The following is a 21,775-nucleotide window of genomic DNA, read 5'->3' as shown; positions in this document are numbered from 1 at the left end:
CAGCAAAACCACAAAATTGAATATCCACAAAAAAGTACATTTTCCATTGTCCACGAAAATTGGTACCCATGAAAATAAATGAATCTATAGTCGCCGTCAGCTGAAATTCGTAGCGGTTATCGGTAAAAATAATCTAAACTATCAATCGCGTTCACTCGAGATATAGTTTTTCATATTCCATTCATAAATCGCATAAAGAAAAACCACTACTGACCTACCTTTTAAGTGATCACACTGTAATAATCCTGACCTTCACTTTTTCATAGACGATTTTGAATGGTGGAATCAGCCATTGTTTTTACCGGAAGTGTTTCCGTGGAGTTCAATTTCATAAAATTTGCATAAAGCGCGGGAAACCTTATCACATCAATGAAAGGAACATTTCAGGAATCTGCGTACAGTGACGAATGTCATATGTAAACAAATGATCCTCATAGAAACGAAGATGGCGGAATTACAATGGAAAATATTCTGGAAAATGTGAAGGTCAGGATTATTACAGTGTGATCACTTAAAAGGTAGGTCAGTAGTGGTTTTTCTTTATGCGATTTATGAATGGAATATGAAAAACTATATCTTGAGTGAACGCGATTGATAGTTTAGATTATTTTTACCGATAACCGCTACGAATTTCAGCTGACGGCGACTATAGAGTATTTAGATTTTACAACTAAACTCAACAACATTCTTTTTCATTTCGTAATTATTTTGGTTTTAAAACATTTTTTTTTTTGGTCAAATCTGGAAGCAGTTCATTATGATAAAGTAAAATCAATACAAAATAAAAAGAATAAATTCAATATGAAAAAAATTGAGAAATTGAGAATAATATTGTGATTGTGAGTTTATTTTTGTTCTTTTTTTTAACACAATGGCAAGAAATGATGGCATGCTATTCAGCTAATAATACCAATTCAATAAACTGGACATTTATTTCTGTCGGATTCTACCTGATCTTATGTCAAAGACAATAAAACACCAAACAAAAATTTCAGGAGCTTTATTTTCCTGTTTTTTTTTAATTTTAGGAGCAAGAGTAGTGGTGGATTACAGATCATGGTAAGATATGTATATTGTATGAAAATATAATTATAATACAAACTGAGAGATAATCTGTAATTAAATAACAATATTATACTTATTATTACGGTATTTGAATGATATTAACATTTTAAATGTTAATCTATTAAAAGTGCAATTCCAATCAACAAAGTTTCTCTCTTAAAAAAATAATTGAATAATTAAAAAATTTACATCATTGATGTCCACTTCCCTGAATCTTTCTCAAAATATTACATATTCTCTCCTGTTTTGGGGAAATTGTAGCACAATTCCACCGCGTTAATTTTGAATGCCTCTTTTTTTACACTTTTATACTAGTAGTAAACTCCACCAAAAATTGTTGTTCCACATTTAAAAAAGAAAAAGAGTATGGTATTAGAAAAAAAGAGAGAAAAACGTCTTATGTCTTTTTATTAAGGGCAAGTATAAAGGTTAACAAGAAAAATATTTTAAAATACATCAACAGTTCATGGTACTACAATTCTAGATAACATATATTCCATAGTCCAGTTTGAAAATCACCCACGAAAAGCACCTAAAATCAGACATCATTAAAAAAAAATTAAAACTCCATTTCTTTGACTGACTAATATTAAATTAAAAAGTATTTAAAACATAATTGATTTTCAAAAATGAAAATCTTGATAAAATTATTGAATGTCTGAATTTTTTCCATTTATTAGGGTATTATGGTCAGTATATATTTATTGTATACAATAGTTTGACTTTGTAGCACATTTTATATGGGAAAAGTGATAACCTTCCTTCTATAAAGTACATGTGATGTTGCCTTTTTTTGGTATTATTTGTTGTTTTGTAACATTTGAAGATGGCTATTTCTTGTTCTTCCCTTTGCAGCATTTATCAGGACTATTTTGGAGGGGAGTAGATACTCTAGATCTGTGTATATTGACTGGAAACATTTTTATTTATGAACTTTTTATGAAATGGTAATTTCTTTGGCATAGAAAAAGATGTTAAAATAGATATAAATGCATTCAAAGAAAATTGTGATAATGATAGAATTTTTGGCAAAAAGGAATTTTTCAGAAAACAATATATGTGTAGGCTTTTTGTGTAGAAGTCATGCACAGTTTGGGGATAATTGCTAAAAAGTGATTGTTTTAACAGACTCAATATTTAGTTGTATTGACTCTTTCTTGCAGGACATTTTTTTGACACTGGTGATGTTCTGACTTCTGACTCTGATTTTCTGTAGTTCTATTGATAGTTAATCTAGATCATACCAACAACAAAAATTAGGCCATCACATGAACCATTTCTGTATCTAGTGTGATTCTCTACATAATCCAAGTATATCATTCTTCACCAAATCCTCTGAATGAAGATTCCTCACTATATCCTCTGTATTCAGTAATACTAGATCTTAAAATAAATCTTCTTAATCTCAAACTAACCATATAACCCAATTATGTTACAGGGAATAATGAAGGTAAGCTTTGCATGAAGCTAATGGTATTGATCTTCACTGTTATTGTTATAATTGATATTTTGCACAATGGATATGTTGGCATGATATTTTGTTGGTTATTTAGAAAATAATACCTCCATAGAAAGATCTCTGTTCAAAGTTTTAGAATGGGTTTTTTTGTCGAGCCTGCAACTTTTGTTGCAGAAAGCTCGACATAGGGATAGTGATCCGGCGGCGGCGGCGGTGTTAGCTAACTTCTTAAAAGCTTTATATTTTAGAAGGTGGAAGACCTGGATGCTTCATACTTTGTATATAGATGCCTCATGTTACGAAGTTTCCGTCAGTCACATGTCCAATAACCTTGACCTCATTTTCATGGTTCAGTGACCACTTGAAAAAAAAGTTCAGATTTTTTGTAATGTTGAATTCTCTCTTATTATAAGTAATAGGATAACTATATTTGATATGTGCGTACCTTGCAAGGTCCTCATGTCTGTCAGACAGTTTTCACTTGACCTCGACCTCATTTCATGGATCAGTGAACAAGGTTAAGTTTTGGTGGTCAAGTCCATATCTCAGATACTATAAGCAATAGGGCTAGTATATTCGGTGTATGGAAGGACTGTAAGGTGTACATGTCCAACTGGAAGGTGTCATCTGACCTTGACCTCATTTTCATGGTTCAGTGGTTATAGTTAAATTTTTGTGTTTTGGTCTGTTTTTTTCATACTATATGCAATAGGTCTACTATATTTGTTGTATGGAATGATTCTAAGGTGTACATGTCTAGCGGGCAGATGTCATGTGACCTTGACCTCATTTTCATGGTTCAGTGGTTATAGTTAAATTTTTGTGTTTTGGTCTGTTTTTTTCATACTATATGCAATATGTCTACTATATTTGTTGTATGGAATGATTGTAAGGTGTACATGTCTAGCGGTCAGATGTCATGTGACCTTGACCTCATTTTCATGGTTCAGTAGTCAAAGTTAAGTTTTTGAGTTTTGGTCTTTTTATCTAATACTATATGCCATAGGTCAACTATATTTGGTGTATGGAAATATTTTATGATTTTTATGTCAGTAGCGCAGGTTTCTTTTGACCGTGACCTCATTTTCACGGTTCATTGCACAGTGTTAAGTTTTTGTGTTTTGGTCTATTTTTCTTAAACTATAAGTAATAGGTCAACTATATATGTTGTATAGAAGCATTGTTAGCTGTACATGTCTGCCTGGCATGGTTCATCTGACCTTGACCTCATTTTCATGGTTCATTGGTCTTTGTTTAGTTATCTTGGTTAATGTTAAGTTTATGAGACAGTTGTAATAAAGCTTTATACTTAGGACTATCAACATAATATCAATGATTAGTATAGAAGGCGAGACATTTCAGCGTGTGCACTCTTGTTGTTCCATAAGCTTTCAAATCATTTTGTCAGAATTATTATTATTATTATAAAGGCTAAAAATGTAGTATAAATGTATAATTTGACTACAACAATTGCATTTTAACAACAAATAGAGTATGTGGGTTTAAAAAAATTATGATCCAGAGCCAAATTTAGTTTAACCTGATTTTAAAATGAATATATATATATATTGCTTCTCTGGAAACTTGGTGCCAATTAAAGCCAAAGCTTCATCCTAGAATAGCTACTTCCAAACTTTTGGTCTTATCAATCTTCCTGAATATGGCTTCTGATTGTACACAAATCAGGGTGATTGTCTTTCAGAAAAATTAATTAGACAAATCAGTTGTTTGAGAAAAAAATATGAATGTATTTCACACAACTGATAATAAAACAAAAAGAAGATTAATGCATTTTATCAGTGGTGTAGCTTTAAACATTTCTAACTTAGGTTATTCTCAGAATTTGTTTTTATTACACTGATGAATAATACATGTCATACTGTTTATTGACTAAGTGTTACATTACTTGTATTATTTTAAACACTTATTTATTTTCATCTCACTGTTAATAGAAATATTTAAACAAAGAGCATAATTTTATACTGACAATCAACATGACAAGTGATTGCATGTAAATATGTTGCTTCAGCATAAGGGAAGATCTTTTATTGTTTCACACATTTTGAACGAAAATAACTTCCTATACTATAGTATTAATGAGTAATATAAGTCTTTTGGGGATACATAACTAAATCAGTAGTCAAATAATAAAGCCATAAATAATCATTTTCAACATACAAATTCTAATTTAGTATCGGTAAATAAGTTACCAGATATACATAGAGTATCACTTAGTAAAAGTTATTTATATCTGTGTTCACTGATTGCAAACCTCATAATTAAAATGTTCTACTAAGGGCTTACTTTTCAATTGATTTTCCCTAGAAATTTTGACTCAAATTCATCTTGATATGCTCTCTGGAAATATGCAAAGAAAACTATACACCTTCATGTCTCACTTTTCAAGTTTTTTAGTTTGATTTTACCATATTTTGGATGAAAATGATCAATTTCATATTTCAATACTAAATTTCTACTAAAAACAACACATAAAATAAAAAAATAAAAAAAAAAAAAATAAACATTTTCAAGAATCATGTCCAGAATGAACTGTGAAGCATTCAAAGATTTCAATAAATTGTAGAAGTGTTTTGAAAATGCATTTTTGTACCATTGGAATATTTTAGATAATACAACCAATTGCATGTTTAAACTGTAAGACTAAATTATTGATTATTGTTAATGTGTATAGAATGGACAAACAGTAATGATGAATGAAACGGCAGTGGATCAAAAGTTTAAAGATGTCAGTGTAGAATATGAAACGAGAGAAGGATCAGCTAAAGCAGGAAGTAAATTCAAATATACAAGTGGAACTCTGGTGAGTACAACTTATTGTCCTATATATATAGTGGCATAAATATACCAGATGAACTCTGGTGAGTACAACTTATCGTTCTATATATGTAGTGACATAAATATACCAATGGAACTCTGGTGAGTACAACTTATCCTCCTATACAAGAAGTGATGTAAATATACCAGTGGAACTCTGGTGAGTACAACTTATTGTTTTATACAAGTAGTGATGTGAATATACCACAGCAACGTCAACAATGTATAAGTCTGTGATTAGGTCTAGTTATTTCTTGATTGACACCATATTTGTTACGTTCAGAGGACGTGCTTTTCAACAGACTGTCGACATTCTAATGGGAACAAATTGTGCCCCTCTTCTTGCCGACTTGTTTCTTTATTATTATGAGGCTGACTTCATACAGGAACTTCTCAGAAAGGAAGATAAGAAGTTAGCGATATTCTTTAATAAAATTGAGAATGGAAATGGGGAATGTGCCAAAGAGACAACAACCCGACCAGAGAGCAGACAACAGCAGAAGGTCACCAACAGGTCTTCAATGCAATGAGAAATTCTCGCACCCTGAGGCGTCCCTCAGCTGGCCCCTAAACAAAAATATACTGGTTCAGTGATAATGAACACCATACTAAACTCCAAATTGTACACATTAACTCTACTTTCCGCTATATAGATGATGTTCTTTCTCTAAATAATTCAAAATTTGGTGACTATGTGGAACGCACCTATCTCATCGAACTAGAGATAAAGGATACTACAGATACAGTTAAGTCGGCCTCATATCTTGACTTACATCTAGAAATTGCTAATGAGGGTCGGTTGAAAACAAAACTTTACAACAAAAGAGATGATTTCAGCTTTCCAATTGTGAAATTTCCATTTCTAAGTAGCAACATTCCAGCAGCACCTGCATACGGGGTATGTATCTCCCAATTGATGATATTCCCGTGCTTGCATTTCCTATCATGATTTTCTTGATAGAGGGTTGCTACTCACAAGGTAGCTATTAAACCAAGAGTTCCAAATGGGGAAGTTGAAATCATCCCTTCGTAAATTTAACGGACGCCATCACGAGTTGGTTGACTGTTATGGAATAACTGTTTCACAAATGATATTGGATATGTTCCTTACGTCGTAACTACAATCCCCTTCCCTTTAATGAATGTGACCTACTGAAATTAAGACTATTTACCGGATTTGTTATCACATAAGCAACATGACAGTGCCACATGTGGAGCAGGATCTGCTTACACTTCTAGAGCACCTGAGATCACCCCTAGTTTTTGGTGGGGTTCGTGTTGCTTATTCTTTAGTTTTCTATGTTGTGTCATGTGTACTATTGTTTGTCTGTTTGTCTTTTTCATTTTCAGCCTTGGCGTTGTCAGTTTATTTTTCGATATACGAGTTTGACTGTCCCTCTGGTATCTTTCGTCCCTCTTTTATGATGAACCACTAGTGGTAGGTCAATGATATTTGGTATGCAAATGAATTACCATTGGCACATATCAAAAGTATGGAGAATATTTGGCCCTGCCCCCTCAGTCGTGGTCTATTGACTTTGAAACTGCTTGGTTTACATGGATAAGTTCAGTTTATATGGAACCATTAGTGGTCAATGATATTTGGTATGCAGTTGTATAAACATTGGCATATCTGATTTCCATGGAGATTATTTGGTCCCGCCCCTCAGTCATGTTCTATTGACTTCGAAATTTTTGCTTAGTTTTCATATATTAGATTGTTATTATGTCAGTTTAAGGGGAACTGTTTGTCGTACGTCAATGATAATTAATATGCAGTTGTATAAGCATTAGCACATGTCATTTCCCTGGAGAATATTTGGTCATTACCCCTCAGTCACGGTTTATTGACTTTGTAAATATGCTTAGTTTAAATGCATTAGTTTGTGATTAGATCAGTTTAAAATGAACCACTAATTTTTAAGTCATTGATATTTTGTATACAAATGCAAATATTTGCAAGTTTCATTTCCATGGAGATTATAAAACCCACCCCTTTATTATGGTTCATTTACATGATTTACAAGTTAATGTTTGTGTTTAGGTTTGTTTAAAGGTAATGGTTTTTGGTATGCATTTGTATTAGCATTTGTACAACTGAATTCCATGGAGATTGTTTAGCCTTAGCCTGTACCTTCAGTCATACAATGACTTGCAATATTTGCATAACTTAAATGTTATTGTATTGTTATTTTAATTTCAACATTTGCATTATCAAAATAGCAAAACGCCAAGACATATATCTGTGTTAATAGTTTATTTTTGATTTTCTGCTTTTGATGGCAGTAATATATGAAAAGCAAATGTACCAACATGTCTTAACATAATATTTTCAGAAATTTGCAGAAAATGAGTATAAGAAAACAGTTACAATACCAATCATTCAAGACAATCAGTACACAGGGAATGCAGATTTCTTTATCCTTCTGAAAAATCCATCCTCAGGAGCAGGAATTGGTGATCCTAGTGTTGGTAGAGTTAACATTGTAGATGATGATGGTAATATACAGAAATATTTACTTTGTAATGAATTTGTGCACTCAACTAAAATCTTAATTGACTAGGATTGTCAGTTTTCCTATCAAAGTTCATGGTTTTGTCTGGGCACGATGGCTTCCTCCACCAATAAAAAGTGGTGATTAAAAGTGGTGTTAAACAATCAATCAATCAATCCTTGTAATGAAGTATTGATAGGTATTATAAGGATGGTCTATTTCAGATAGTATAAGCAAAAGGCCACTCTATTTTAGCTCACCTGGCCCAAGTGAGCTTTTCTCATCACTTGGCGTCCGTCGTCGTTAACTTTTACAAAAATCTTCTACTCTGAAAGTACTGGGCCAAATTTGACCAAACTTGGCCACAATCATCATTTTGGTATCTAGTTTTAAAAATGTGTCCAGTGACCCGGCCAACCAACCAAGATGGCTGCCATGGCTAAAAATAGAACATAGGGGTAAAATGTAGATTTTGGCTTATATCTCTGAAACCAAAGCATTTAGAGCAAATCTGTCATGGGGTAAAATTGTAAATCAGGTGAAGATCTATCTACCCTGCAATTTTCAGATGAATCAGTCAACCCGTTGTTTGGTTGCTGCCCCTGAATTTGTAATTTTAAGGAAATTTTGCCGTTTTTGCTTTTTATCTTTAATATTATTATAGATAGAGATAAACTTTAAACAGCAGTAATGTTCAGCAAAGTAAGATCTACACAAAATTCAACATGATCAAAATGGTCAATTGACCCCTTAAGGAGTTATTGCCCTTTATACTAAATTTTTTTTACTATTGGGATAGATGCATAGGTTCATTATAGATAGAGATAATTGTAAGCAGCAAGAATGTTCAGCAAAGTAAGATCTACAAACACCTCACCATCACCAAAACACAACTTTGTCATGAATCCATCTGTGTCCTTTATTTATGATATGCACATAGACCAAGTTGAGCGACACAGGCTCTTTAGAGCCTCTTGTTTTTTATGCAATGAAGGTGTACATTCCAGACTGGCAGGTTTCATCTGACTTTGACCTCATTTTCATGGTTTTTTGGGACAATGTTCAGTTTTTGTTGTTTGGTCTATTTCTCACATATTTTAAGCAATATGTTAATTCAATGTTTGGTATATTTGCAAAAGGGCCACCTATTTGTTGTGTGAAATGATTGTAAGGTGTAAATGTCTGTCTGGCAGGGTTCATATTAACTTGACCTCATTTTCATTGTTTATCAACATTTGGTTTGATCTGTTTCTCAAATAGTATAAGTGATAGGACACCTTTATATGGTATATGGAAAGATTGTTAGGTGTACCTGTTTGTCTGGCATGGTTCATGTGACTGTGACCACATTTTCATGGATCATTAATCAGTTTATGTGATACTTGTAGTAAAATCTTCATAATACAGACTTTCAACAGGAATTCAAATAAAAGTAAAACAGGTGTGACATTTCAGCATGTGGATTGTTGTATATAATTTTTATGCAAAAATCGCAATAATAAATCTCTTATTTATGTAAAAAATAGATTTTATAAATACATTATTAATATTCAGTATAATTAATGTTTATGTTTAATCATGATTTTATCTCGTCTATATCTTTGTTTCAGCACCTGGAGAGTTCCAGTTTCAAGACAGTCATGTTTTTGCAAAAGATGGAAAGATTACGGTTAAAATTATCAGGGAAAAGGGTTATGATGGAAAGGTTACATTGGAATATAGTACACAGTAAGTGATTGTCTTTAATATAAATCTGTTGGTATTCTTACAGATTTTATAGATAACTTAAGCTAGGCTTTGGTAGATCACACTGCTATCATGGTTGATAGACCTTGAAAAATCTTCTGAAAAATATCACAAAATATTTAAAAAAGAACTGTTGAAAAACATTAATAAGCATAAATTAAACAATCTTGATTTAATTGATAAGCCAAAAAGAGGAAAGAATACAGTCTATGAAATAGAATTAAATGTATAATAGATTAATTTAATTCATCAGTTTAAAATTTAAGGAGATTTGATATGACTGCCAAGAGGCAACTCAACTATCCACCCTGTAATTGATGTAAACACTACTATCCACCCTGTAATTGATGTAAACACAACTATCCACCCTGTAATTGATGTAAACACTACTACAGATGATAGCAACTTGAAGACATATACCCATTAAAGATAAATCTGCTGAAAACCATTAACATATACCCATTAAAGATAAATCTGCTGAAAACCATTAACATATACCCATTAAAGATAAATCTGCTGAAAACCATTAACATATACCCATTAAAGATAAATCTTCCGAAAACTATTAACATATACCCATTAAAGATAAATCTGCAGAAAACCATTAACATATACCCATTAAAGATAAATCTGCCAAAAACTATTAAAATATACCCATTAAAGATAAATCTGCCAAAAATTATTAACATATACCTATTAAAGATAAATCTGCCGAAAACTATTAACATATACCCATTAAAGATAAATCTGCAGAAAACCATTAACATATACCCATTAAAGATAAATCTGCCGAAAACCATTAACATATACCCATTAAAGATAAATCTGCAGAAAACCATTAACATATACCCATTAAAGATAAATCTGCCGAAAACCATTAACATATACCCATTAAAGATAAATCTGCAGAAAACCATTAACATATACCCATTAAAGATAAATCTGCCGAAAACCATTAACATATACCCATTAAAGATAAATCTGCTGAAAACCATTAACATATACCCATTAAAGATAAATCTGCCGAAAACCATTAACATATACCCATTAAAGATAAATCTGCTGAAAACCTTAAACATATACCCATTAAAGATAAATCTGCTGAAAACCTTAAACATATACCCATTAAAGATAAATCTGCTGAAAACCTTAAACATATACCCATTAAAGATAAATCTGCCGAAAACCATTAACATATACCCATTAAAGATAAATCTGCTGAAAACCTTAAACATATACCCATTAAAGATAAATCTGCTGAAAACCTTAAACATATACCCATTAAAGATAAATCTGCTGAAAACCTTAAACATATACCCATTAAAGATAAATCTGCTGAAAACCTTTAACGTATACCCATTAAAGATTAATCTGTTAATCTGCTGAAAACCTTTAACAGATATGTAAGACTCAGATCGACGTCCGGTCTCAAATCGACGTCCAAATGTAACGTTACAATTAAATAACATTACAAATCGACGGCCAATTTTAGGCTTATCTAATAGACGTCCATATTTTGGCATTCTCAATCGATGTCCTCTTTTTAGCCTCTCTATACAACGTCTGTTTTGGGCACAGAATACAAAATTGAACTGAACTGATAGCAACTGAAACCTTAGACCTTTAAACATATGTGTGACAAATAAGATCTAATTTTTAAAAAATGTTGTTTTTTTTTTTTTTTTTTATTTATTACATATTAGACTAAGTATGTAAACAGGTTGTGATATCAATTTTTTGATTTACATAAAAATAAGGAGATGTGGTATTATTTCCCATGGGACAAAATATATATACACCAGAGTTCAAATAAAGTGGATGGGAGCAATAATAAAAAAAAAAAGCACAAAAAAACTGAACTCCGAGGAAAACTTTAATTTCAAAACAGAAAGTTCTGAATCAAATGGCAAAATCAAATGATAAAACACATCAACGGAATGAACAACATCTGACTTATTCCTGACTTGGTGCGGGCATTTTTCAAATGGAGAAAATGGTGGATTAAACCTGGTTTTATATAAACCATACAGCTTTTAACAATGATCAAACCCATACCACAAAGTCTATAAAAGTCCACGACATGAATCAAGTTAAACATTGATATTCACGTTAACTATTTCTGATTGAAAAAAATGTATATGTATAAGTGCAAATTAAATCTAGTAATTTATTATATCTGGATATTGAACACGGATTAAAGAAGACTACAATCAATCTGACATCATTTTAGCAATGCATGACGTCTGATTAGAGTATCAAAATATTGGACATCCATTTGTGAATATGACATCCGATTTAGACGTCGATTTGAGGAATGGACGTCAATTAGAGGTCGGACGTCGATCCGAGTCTTAACATATATATTATTTGTCAATTAACTCTCTATTGTTATTTCAGTGATGTGACGGCAGTTGGAGGAGAGAGTTTGAAGGAGAATGATTATGTAGCTGTAGACCATTCCCATATAGAATTCAAACATCAAGAAAAGTTTAAGACTATTGATGTCAAAGTTAACAAAGAGGCTAAGGTACTAAAACTGAATATAGGCCATCATCAATGTTGTTTAATGGCTTCAATTTCTGTCCTTATTTGCAGCGAATTTTTCATTGCATAAAAAAAAAATCATATAGTCTTTGCATGGACTTTCTGTGGCTGTTTGTAGTAAATAGGGCTATTAAAATACATTTTTAGCTCACCTGGCCCGAAGGGCCAAGTGAGCTTTTCTCATCACTTGGCGTCCGGCGTCCGTCGTCTGTCGTCGTCCGGCGTCGTTAACTTTTACAAAAATCTTCTCCTCTGAAACTACTGGGCCAAATTTAACCAAACTTGGCCACAATCATCATTGGGGTATCTAGTTTAAAAAATGTGTCCAATGACCCAGTCAATCAACCAAGATGGCCGCCACAGCTAAAAATAGAACATAGGGGTAAAATGCAGTTTTTGGCTTATAACTCAAAAACCAAAGCATTAAGAGCAAAACTGACGGGGTAAAATTGTTCATCAGGTCAAGATCTATCTGCCCTGAAATTTTCAGATGAATCGGACAACCCGTTGTTGGGTTGCTGCCCCTGAATTGGTAATTTTAAGGCAATTTTGCTGTTTTTGGTTATTATCTTGAATATTATTATAGATAGAGATAAACTGTAAACAGCAATAATGTTCAGCAAAGTAAGATTTACAAATAAGTCAAAATGACCGAAATGGTCAGTTGACCCCTTTAGGAGTTATTGCCCTTTATAGTCAATTTTTAACCATTTTTCGTAAATCTTAGTAATCTTTTACAAAAATCTTCTCCTCTGAAACTACTGGGCCAAATTAAACCAAACTTGGCCACAATCATTATTTGGGTATCTAGTTTAAAAAATGTGTGGCGTGACCCGGCCAACCAACCAAGATGGCCGCCACAGCTAAAAATAGAACATAGGGGTAAAATGCAGTTTTTTGCTTATAACTCAAAAACCAAAACATTTAGAGCAAATCTGACATAGGGGTAAAATTGTTTATCAGGTCAAGATCTATCTGCCCTGAAATTTTCAGATGAATAGGACAACCTGTTGTTGGGTTGCTGCCCCTGAATTGATAATTTTAAGGAAATTTTGCTATTTTGGGGTATTATCTTGAATATTATTATAGATAGAGATAAACTGTAAAAAGCAATAAATGTCAGCAAAGTAAGATTAACAAATAAGTCAACATGACCGAAATGGTTAGTTGACCCCTTTAGGAGTTATTGCCCTTTATAGTCAATTTTTAACCATTTTTCGTATATCTTAGTAATCCTTTACAAAAATCTTCTCCTCTGAAACTACGTGGCCAAGTTAATTGTAGATAGAAATAATTGTAAGCAGCAAGAATGTTCAGTAAAGTAAGATGTACAAACACATCACCATCACACAATTTTGTCATGAATCCATCTGCGTCCTGTGTTTAATATTCACATAGACCAAGGTGAGTGACACAAGCTCTTTAGAGCCTCTAGTCACTTATTATTTGTATAGGTATCGGAGTGTCAAAAATTGCTTTTCTAAAATTTACAATTTTGTAACCTGACCTATCAATTGCTTATAATTCTTTTTAAAAAAATGATCCCTCCTTTTTTAGCTCACCTGGCCCACAGGGCCAAGTGAGCTTCTCCCATCACTTGGCGTCCGGCGTCCCGCGCCGTCGTCGTCCTGCGTCCGTCGTCGTTAACTTTTACAAAAATCTTCTCCTCTGAAACTACCAGGCCAAATTTTAACAAACTTGGCCACAATCATCATTAGGGTATCTAGTTTAAAAAATGTGTCCGGTGACCCGGTCAACCAACCAAGATGGCCGCCATGGCTAAAAATAGAACATAGGGGTAAAATGCGGTTTTTGGCTTATTTCTCAAAAACCAAAGCATTTAGAGCAAATCTGACACGGGGGTTAAATTGTTCATCAGGTCAACATCTATCTGCCCTGAAATTTTCAGATGAATCGGACAACCCGTTGTTGGGTTGCTGCCCCTGAATTGGTAATTTTATGGAAATTTTACTGTTTTGGTTTATTATCTTGAATATTATTATAGATAGAGATAAACTGTAAACAGCAATAATGTTCAGCAAAGTAAGATTTACAAATAAGTCAACATGACCAAAATGGTCAGTTGACCCTTTTAGGAGTTATTGCCCTTTATAGTCAATTTTTAACCATTTTTCGTAAATCTTAGTAATCTTTTACAAAAATCTTCTTCTCTGAAACTACTGGGCCAAATTAATCCAAACTTGGCCACAATCATCATTGGGGTATCTAGTTTAACAAATGTGTCCGGTGACCTGGTTAACCAACCAAGATGCCGCCACGGCTAAAAATAGAACATAGGGGTAAAATGCAGTTTTTGGCTTATAACTCAAAAACCAAAGTATTTAGAGCAAATCTAACATGAGTAAAATTGTTCATCAGGTCAAGATCTATTTGCCCTTAAATTTTCAGATATATCGGACAACCCGTTGTTGGGTTGCTGCCCCTGAATTGGTAATTTTTATGGAAATTTTACTGTTTTGGGTTATTATCTTGAATATTATTATAGATAGAGATAAACTGTATACAGCAATAATGTTCAGCAAAGTAAGATTTACAAATAAGTCAACATGACCGAAATGGTCAGTTGACCCCTTTAGGAGTTATTGCCCTTTATAGTCAATTTATAACCATTTTTCGTAAATCTTAGTAATCTTTTACAAAAAATCTTCTCCTCTGAAACTACTGGGTTAAATAATCCAAACTTGGCCCAATCATTTTTGGGGTATTTAGTTAAAAAAATGTGTCCGGTGACCCGGCCATCCAACCAAGATGGCCACCACGGCTAAAAATAGAACATAGGGGTAAAATGCAGTTTTTTGCTTATAACTCAAAAACCAAAGCATTTAGAGCAAATCTGACTGGGTAAAATTGTGTATCAGGTCAAGATCTATCTGCCCTTAAATTTTAAGATGAATTGGACAACCCGTTGTTTGGTTGCTGCCCCTAAATTAGTAAGTTTAAGGAAATTTTGCTGTTTTTGGTTATTATCTTGAATACTATTATAGATAGAGATAACCTGTAAACAGCAATAATGTTCAGAAAAGTAAGATTTACAAATAAGTCAACATGACTGAAATGGTCAATTGACCCCCTAAGGAGTTATTGTCCTTTATAGTCAATTTTTAACAATTTTCATAAAATTTGTAAATTTTTACTAACATTTTCCACTGAAACTACTGGGCCAAGTTCATTATAGATAGAGATGATTGTAAGCAGCAAGAATGTTCAGTAAAGTAAGATGTACAAACACATCACCATCACCAAAACACAATTTTGTCATGAATCTATCTGCTTCTTTTGTTTAATATTCATATATACCAAGGTGAGCGACACAGGCTCTTTAGAGCCTCTAGTTACAGAAGCAGGTCACCTTGAATTGTCCACTTCTAGGAACAATATTGTAATTAGTATGAATAAAAAAAATAATGTATGGTAGACTGCAATATAAAATTATACTGATGTAAATTCTACAGTCCTTGTTTAACTTGGAGGGTTTTATTCATGACAAAAATATATTTAACTTGAAGGGTTTTATTCCTGAGGAAAATATACTGTTTGAATATTAACATGTTGTTTGTGTGTGTTTGTGATGAGATTTTATGTTTTTGTCTAGTTTGAACATGGCCAGGTAACATTTTCACTTTCTGTAAGAAGGAGTAGTAATTGTTCTTTTTCAACAAATTTCTTTTAAAGTTTGACATGAGATATTTTAGTAAGATTCCAGTCAATATTTGTTGATAATTAAAGTAGAATTTATATGTTGAAAATGAACTAAATTGCTCCTTGATTATTTTTTATTTATTTGCATTTCTTTTTAACTCTTTAGTTAATATTTTATCTGAATAAAAACAAATGCTTGAATTAGCTTCTCATGCAATCCATCACATACAAAATATTTCACATTTTGTTCTTTAGCATCTTGTAACTGAATGTACATCTTCAAAAAGAAAGGATTTTTCTATTAAAAATCAATTGATTATAGATAAAAGTTGATGTTATATACTGCAGTTTTATCAGTTTTTTTTTTAATTATTTTACTTCATCAATTTTGCATTTTACTACTTATTTTTACCTTGTTGAAAATTTCTTCTACTGCTTTTGAACCCAGTTTTTTTTGTTGCTTTTAGTTTTATGCTTGATCAAAAGGTCATGTACCTTAATTTTTACACCTGCAAAACTTATTTAGATATGTTGGTAATCTATGCCATTTCAAAATATCAGTTGCTGACATTGGCCAACTGTACTATATAGACATAAGCCTCTATTCTAAAAATGATGTCTTTTTTCCCAAATGTTCTGATTAAATACATGAATATTGTTTTCCTTTGATTTTTGGTCATGTTAATTATTCTTGTCAATATATGTATAAAATGGACTCGGTATTCACTTCAGTTTTGTGTTTGATGCTTTAGAATATGAATAGATGATTGCTTTAACTATTGTTTGACTTTATTGTTAAGTTGATTAAAAGCATGCATTAGTTACTGATAATACAAGTTTGCATGCATATTGTTTAAATGTAATTTCAATACATTAATTTTCACACACATATACACACTAAAATATTGATATGGGGATAAAAACAGACAAGAGGATACAATAGAATTCTCTCTCTGAGTGATACTTAACTTTTTATTAGCTCACCTGGCTCGAAGGGCCGAGTGAGCTTTTCTCGTCACTTGGCGTCCGTCGTCCGTCGTCTGTCGTCGTCCGGCGTCGTTAACTTTTACAAAAATCTTCTCCTCTGAAACTACTGGGCCAAATTGAACCAAACTTGGCCACAATCATCATTTGGGTATCTAGTTTAAAAAATGTGTGGCTTGACCCGGTCAACCAACCAAGATGGCCGCCACGGCTAAAAATAGAACATAGGGGTAAAATGCAGTTTTTGGCTTATAACTCAAAAACCAAAGCATTTAGAGGAAATCTGACATGGGGTAAATATGTTTATCAGGTCAAGATCTATCTGCCCTGAAATTTTCAGATGAATCGGTCAACCCGTTGTTGGGTTGCTGCCCCTGAATTGGTCATTTTGAGGAAATTTTGCTGTTTTTGGTTATTATCTTGAATATTATTATAGATAGAGATAAACTGTAAACAGCAATAATGTTCGGCAAAGTTAGATTTACAAATAAGTCAACATGACTGAAATGGTCAGTTGACCCCTTTAGGAGTTATTGCCCTTTATAGTCAATTTTTAACCATTTTTCATAAATATAAGTAATCTTTTACAAAAATCTTCTCCTCTGAAACTACTGGGCCAAATTAATCCAAACTTGGCCACAATTATCTTTGGGGTATCTAGTTTAAAAAATATGTGGCGTGACCCGGTCAACCAACCAAGATGGCCGCCACGGCTAAAAATAGAACATAGGGGTAAAATGCAGTTTTTGGCTTATAACTCAAAAACCAAAGCATTTAGAGGAAATCTGATGTGGGGTAAAAATGTTGATCAGGTCAAGATCTATCTGCCCTGAAATTTTCAGATGAATCGGTCAACCTGTTGTTGGGTTGCTGCCCCTGAATTGGTAATTTTGAGGAAATTTTTGCCGTTTTTGGTTATTATCTTGAATATTATTATAGATAGAGATAAACTGTAAACAGGAATAATGTTCAGCAAAGTTAGATTTACAAATAAGTCAACATGACCGAAATGGTCAGTTGACCCCTTAAGGAGTTATTGCCCTTTATAGTCAATTTTTAACCATTTTTCATAAATCTAAGTAATCTTTTACAAAAATCTTCTCCTCTGAAACTAGTGGGCCAAATTAATCCAAAGTTGGCCACAATCATCTTTGGGGTATCTAGTTTAAAAAATGTGTGGCGTGACCTGGTCAACCAACCAAGATGGCCGCCACGGCTAAAAATAGAACATAGGGGTAAAATGCAGTTTTTGTCTTATAACTCAAAAACCAAAGCATTTAGAGGAAATCTGATGTGGGGTAAAAATGTTTATCAGGTCAAGATCTATCTGCCCTGAAATTTTCAGATGAATCGGTCAACCTGTTGTTGGGTTGCTGCCCCTGAATTGGTAATTTTGAGGAAATTTTTGCCGTTTTTGGTTATTATCTTGAATATTATTATAGATAGAGATAAACTGTAAACAGAAATAATGTTCAGCAAAGTTAGATTTACAAATAAGTCAACATGACCGAAATGGTCAGTTGACCCCTTAAGGAGTTATTGCCCTTTATAGTCAATTTTTAACCATTTTTCATAAATCTAAGTAATCTTTTACAAAAATCTTCTCCTCTGAAACTAATGGGCCAAATTAATCCAAAGTTGGCCACAATCATCTTTGGGGTATCTTGTTTAAAAAATGTGTGGCGTGACCTGGTCAACCAACCAAGATGGCCACCACGGCTAAAAATAGAACATAGGGGTAAAATGCAGTTTTTGGCTTATAACTCAAAAACCAAAACATTTAGAGGAAATCTGACATGGAGTAAAAATGTTTATCAGGTCACGATCTATCTGCCCTGAAATTTTCAGATGAATCGGATAACCTGTTGTTGGGTTGCTGCCCCTGAATTGGTAATTTTGAGGAAATTTTGCTGTTTTTGGTTATTATCTTGAATATTATTATAGATAGAGATAAACTGTAAACAGCAATAATGTTCATCAAAGTAAGATCTACAAATAAGTCAACATGACCGAAATGGTCAGTTGACCCCTTTAGGAGTTATTGCCCTTTATAGTCAATTTTTAACCATTTTTCGTAAATCTTAGTTATCTTTTACAAAAATCTTCTCCTCTGAAACTACTGGGCCAAATTAATTCAAACCTGGCCACAATCATCTTTGAGGTACCTTGTTTGAAAAATGTGTCCGATGACCTGGCCATCCAACCAAGATGGCCACCACGGCTAAAAATAGAACAGGGGTGAAATGTAGTTTTTTGCTTATAACTCTGAAACCCAAATCATTTAGAGGAAATCTGACAAGGAGTTAAATTGTCAATCAAGTCAATATATATCTGCCCTGAAATATTCAAATGAATAGGACAACCGGTTATTGGGTTGCTGCCCTCAAATTGGTAATTTTTAAAGAAATTTTGCTGTTTTTGGTTATTATCTTGAATACTATTATAGATAGCGATAAACTGTAAACAGCGATAATGTTCATCAAAGTAAGATCTACAAATAAGTCCACATGACCTAAATGGTCAATTGACCCCTTAAGGAGTTATTGCCCTTTATAGTCAATTTTTAACAATTTTCATTAATTTGGTAAATTTATGTAATTTTTACCAAATATTTTTCTCTGTTACTAATGGGCAAAGTTCATTATAGATATAATTGTAAGAAGCAAGAATGTTCAGTAAAGTAAGAACTTCAAACACATCACCATCACCAAAATACAATTTTGTCATGAATCCATTTGTGTCCTTTGTTTAATATGCACATAGACCAAGGTGAGCGACACAGGCTCTTTAGAGCCTCTAGTTTTGCTTACTAGTGTTTTTTTACTTTTAAAACAAACAAAGGAAATTGTTCTTATTTCTTGCAGTCACCTTTATTTTAAACTGCTAATGACAGCTAGCTGCTTATATTTCCTTTTCAGAACTATGCCTAGTTCACCAGCTTTTTCTATAGAAATTTCTTTCCATATTTGTGACTCAATAAAATTGTTTGCCTGATTACCCTGTAAGTTTACTGAAAATGTTTATAAGATGGTAGAATTAATGAAGTTAAAGCTTCAGTTACTTTCACTTCAGACAAATTACAGTTTAGGAACCTTATTTATGTTTTTTTTCTTCCAGAATTTTGAAGAATAGTTTCCAGATTCAATTTTAACTAATTTTAGTAAAGTTATATTTAAGATTAATGATTTTTTTAATGATACTCCTTTATAGTTTGATCTTTCTCTGTTAATATGTCTATTTGTCTGTCTGGCATTCTTTATCGCTTCTAGTTTATTTTTATCTGTCTTTGTTCTGTTTAAATAAGCTATACAGAAGTTAGGTATCCTATGCCTATACTGATATTTAATTTTTTGAATAAAAATCAAGATCAGTTGTTAAATAAAGCTCCCTTTCAATATGAAGATTTTCAAATAATACTCAAATTGGGTTTTCAAAATTTATGAAATTTGATTGGTGAAGTTCTTTTTTTAAAGGTTTGACTAATCGAAATTGCTATTTGGCATGATAAATTTGATGACTAGATTGAAATATAACACTTTCACAATGTTTCAGAAAAAATGTACCGTTATATTATTATAAGTTGATTATGAAATCAGATCACTGATTTTATTTATTTTCTCAGAACAAGAAAAATAAATGTTCTTAACTTTCACTTTAGGCAATTGCGTTTCCGCTACAATTTAAACATCACTATCACAGAATATATTGTGAAAATACTGCATTTTTACTGAACTGTCAGTTCATTTTATAACATAACTATATACTAACACTCAAAAATATAATAAAAAAGTATCTTAGAAAAAATAATAAGGGATAAATTTCTTTATGTATTATTCCCATTAGCAAATGAAGAAAATTTAAGCAAACATTGATGCAGCTCACAAGCATATGTTTTATATAATGCACTATAGCTAAAAATTTATAAATTTGGTACATCTATAGATCCATTCTTCAGAACAAAGTTTTAGCTACTATTTTCCTCTTTTTCATTCAAGTAAATTGTAGATTTTGTATATTATTTATTGCAGGGTTCCAAGAGTTTTATTGTGACCATTAAGAATCCGTCAGTTGGAGCTAAAGTAGGAAAGACAGCTACTTGTGTCTGTCATATAAATAAAGGTAGGTAACAAGATATGTTTCTATCTCAGTATACTGGACAATTGATCATGTGTCAATAGGTAAATGGTCAAAATATAAAATAATTTTTTTTTTACAACAATGTTGCTACGGTGTATTAAAAAAAGGAATTTATTAAAGTAAGTTGTTCTGTGAAGCCAATGTCTAATTCAACAATAGTAATTTAAGAGAACACTTTAGTTCCAAAAGTTAGTAACATGTTGTGTATAAACCACTTTCTGAGTCTTTCCCATACATTTCCTTGGTCATAGTACTTATTTTATAGTGTCACAGTAAGAAAGGATCAATCAATGACCTCATTTACTCTTTCATAAAAAACAAATAGATGACTTTTAGATTAATACATGTCTGCATGTAAGGATTCATCTAACTGACCTTATTTACATGGTTCATTGATCAAGGTTAAAATTTTATTTCTTATTTCCCTTGACCACCTCTGCACATCACCTTGTTATTTGAAGTTTCATTTTCCTTATAAACCTGTATAGTTTCATGTTTTTATGCCCCACCTACGATAGTAGAGGGGCATTATGTTTTCTGGTCTGTGTGTCCATTCAGCCGTCCTTCCTTCCGTCTGTTTGTCTGTCTGTCCCGCTTCAAGTTGAAGTTTTTGGTCAAGGTAGTTTTTGATGAAGTGAAAGTCCAATCAACTTGAAACTTAGTATACATGTTCCCTCTTATATGATCTTTCTAATTTAAATGCCAAACTAGATTTTTTACTCCAATTTCATGGTTCACTGAACATAAAATATGATAGTGCAAATTTCAGGTTAAAGTTTTTGGTCAAGGTAGTTTTTGATAAAGTTGAAGTCCAATCAACTTGAAACTTAGTATACATGTTCCCTATTAT

General features: G+C 32.4%; 1 protein-coding gene across 4 annotated transcripts in view; it reads left to right on the top strand.

The window, feature by feature from the left end:
* The window catches only part of LOC143071912 (sodium/calcium exchanger 2-like), a 129,394-nt gene that overhangs the window by 85,117 nt on the left and 22,502 nt on the right, over positions 1–21,775 (top strand). For all 4 annotated transcript variants that reach the window (XM_076246591.1, XM_076246588.1, XM_076246590.1 and 1 more), the window contains 7 exons: positions 1,029–1,059; positions 5,217–5,345; positions 7,696–7,858; positions 9,465–9,582; positions 11,998–12,127; positions 15,758–15,772; positions 20,817–20,907. In XM_076246591.1, coding sequence (XP_076102706.1) covers positions 1,029–1,059; positions 5,217–5,345; positions 7,696–7,858; positions 9,465–9,582; positions 11,998–12,127; positions 15,758–15,772; positions 20,817–20,907 — 677 coding nt within the window. The remainder of the gene's footprint in view (positions 1–1,028; positions 1,060–5,216; positions 5,346–7,695; positions 7,859–9,464; positions 9,583–11,997; positions 12,128–15,757; positions 15,773–20,816; positions 20,908–21,775) is intronic.

This window comes from Mytilus galloprovincialis, chromosome 4 (genome assembly GCF_965363235.1).
Source record: "Mytilus galloprovincialis chromosome 4, xbMytGall1.hap1.1, whole genome shotgun sequence".
Classification (NCBI taxonomy): domain Eukaryota; kingdom Metazoa; phylum Mollusca; class Bivalvia; order Mytilida; family Mytilidae; genus Mytilus; species Mytilus galloprovincialis.
Note: the sequence above shows the minus strand (reverse complement) of the source record. Positions and strands in the feature narration are given on the sequence as shown.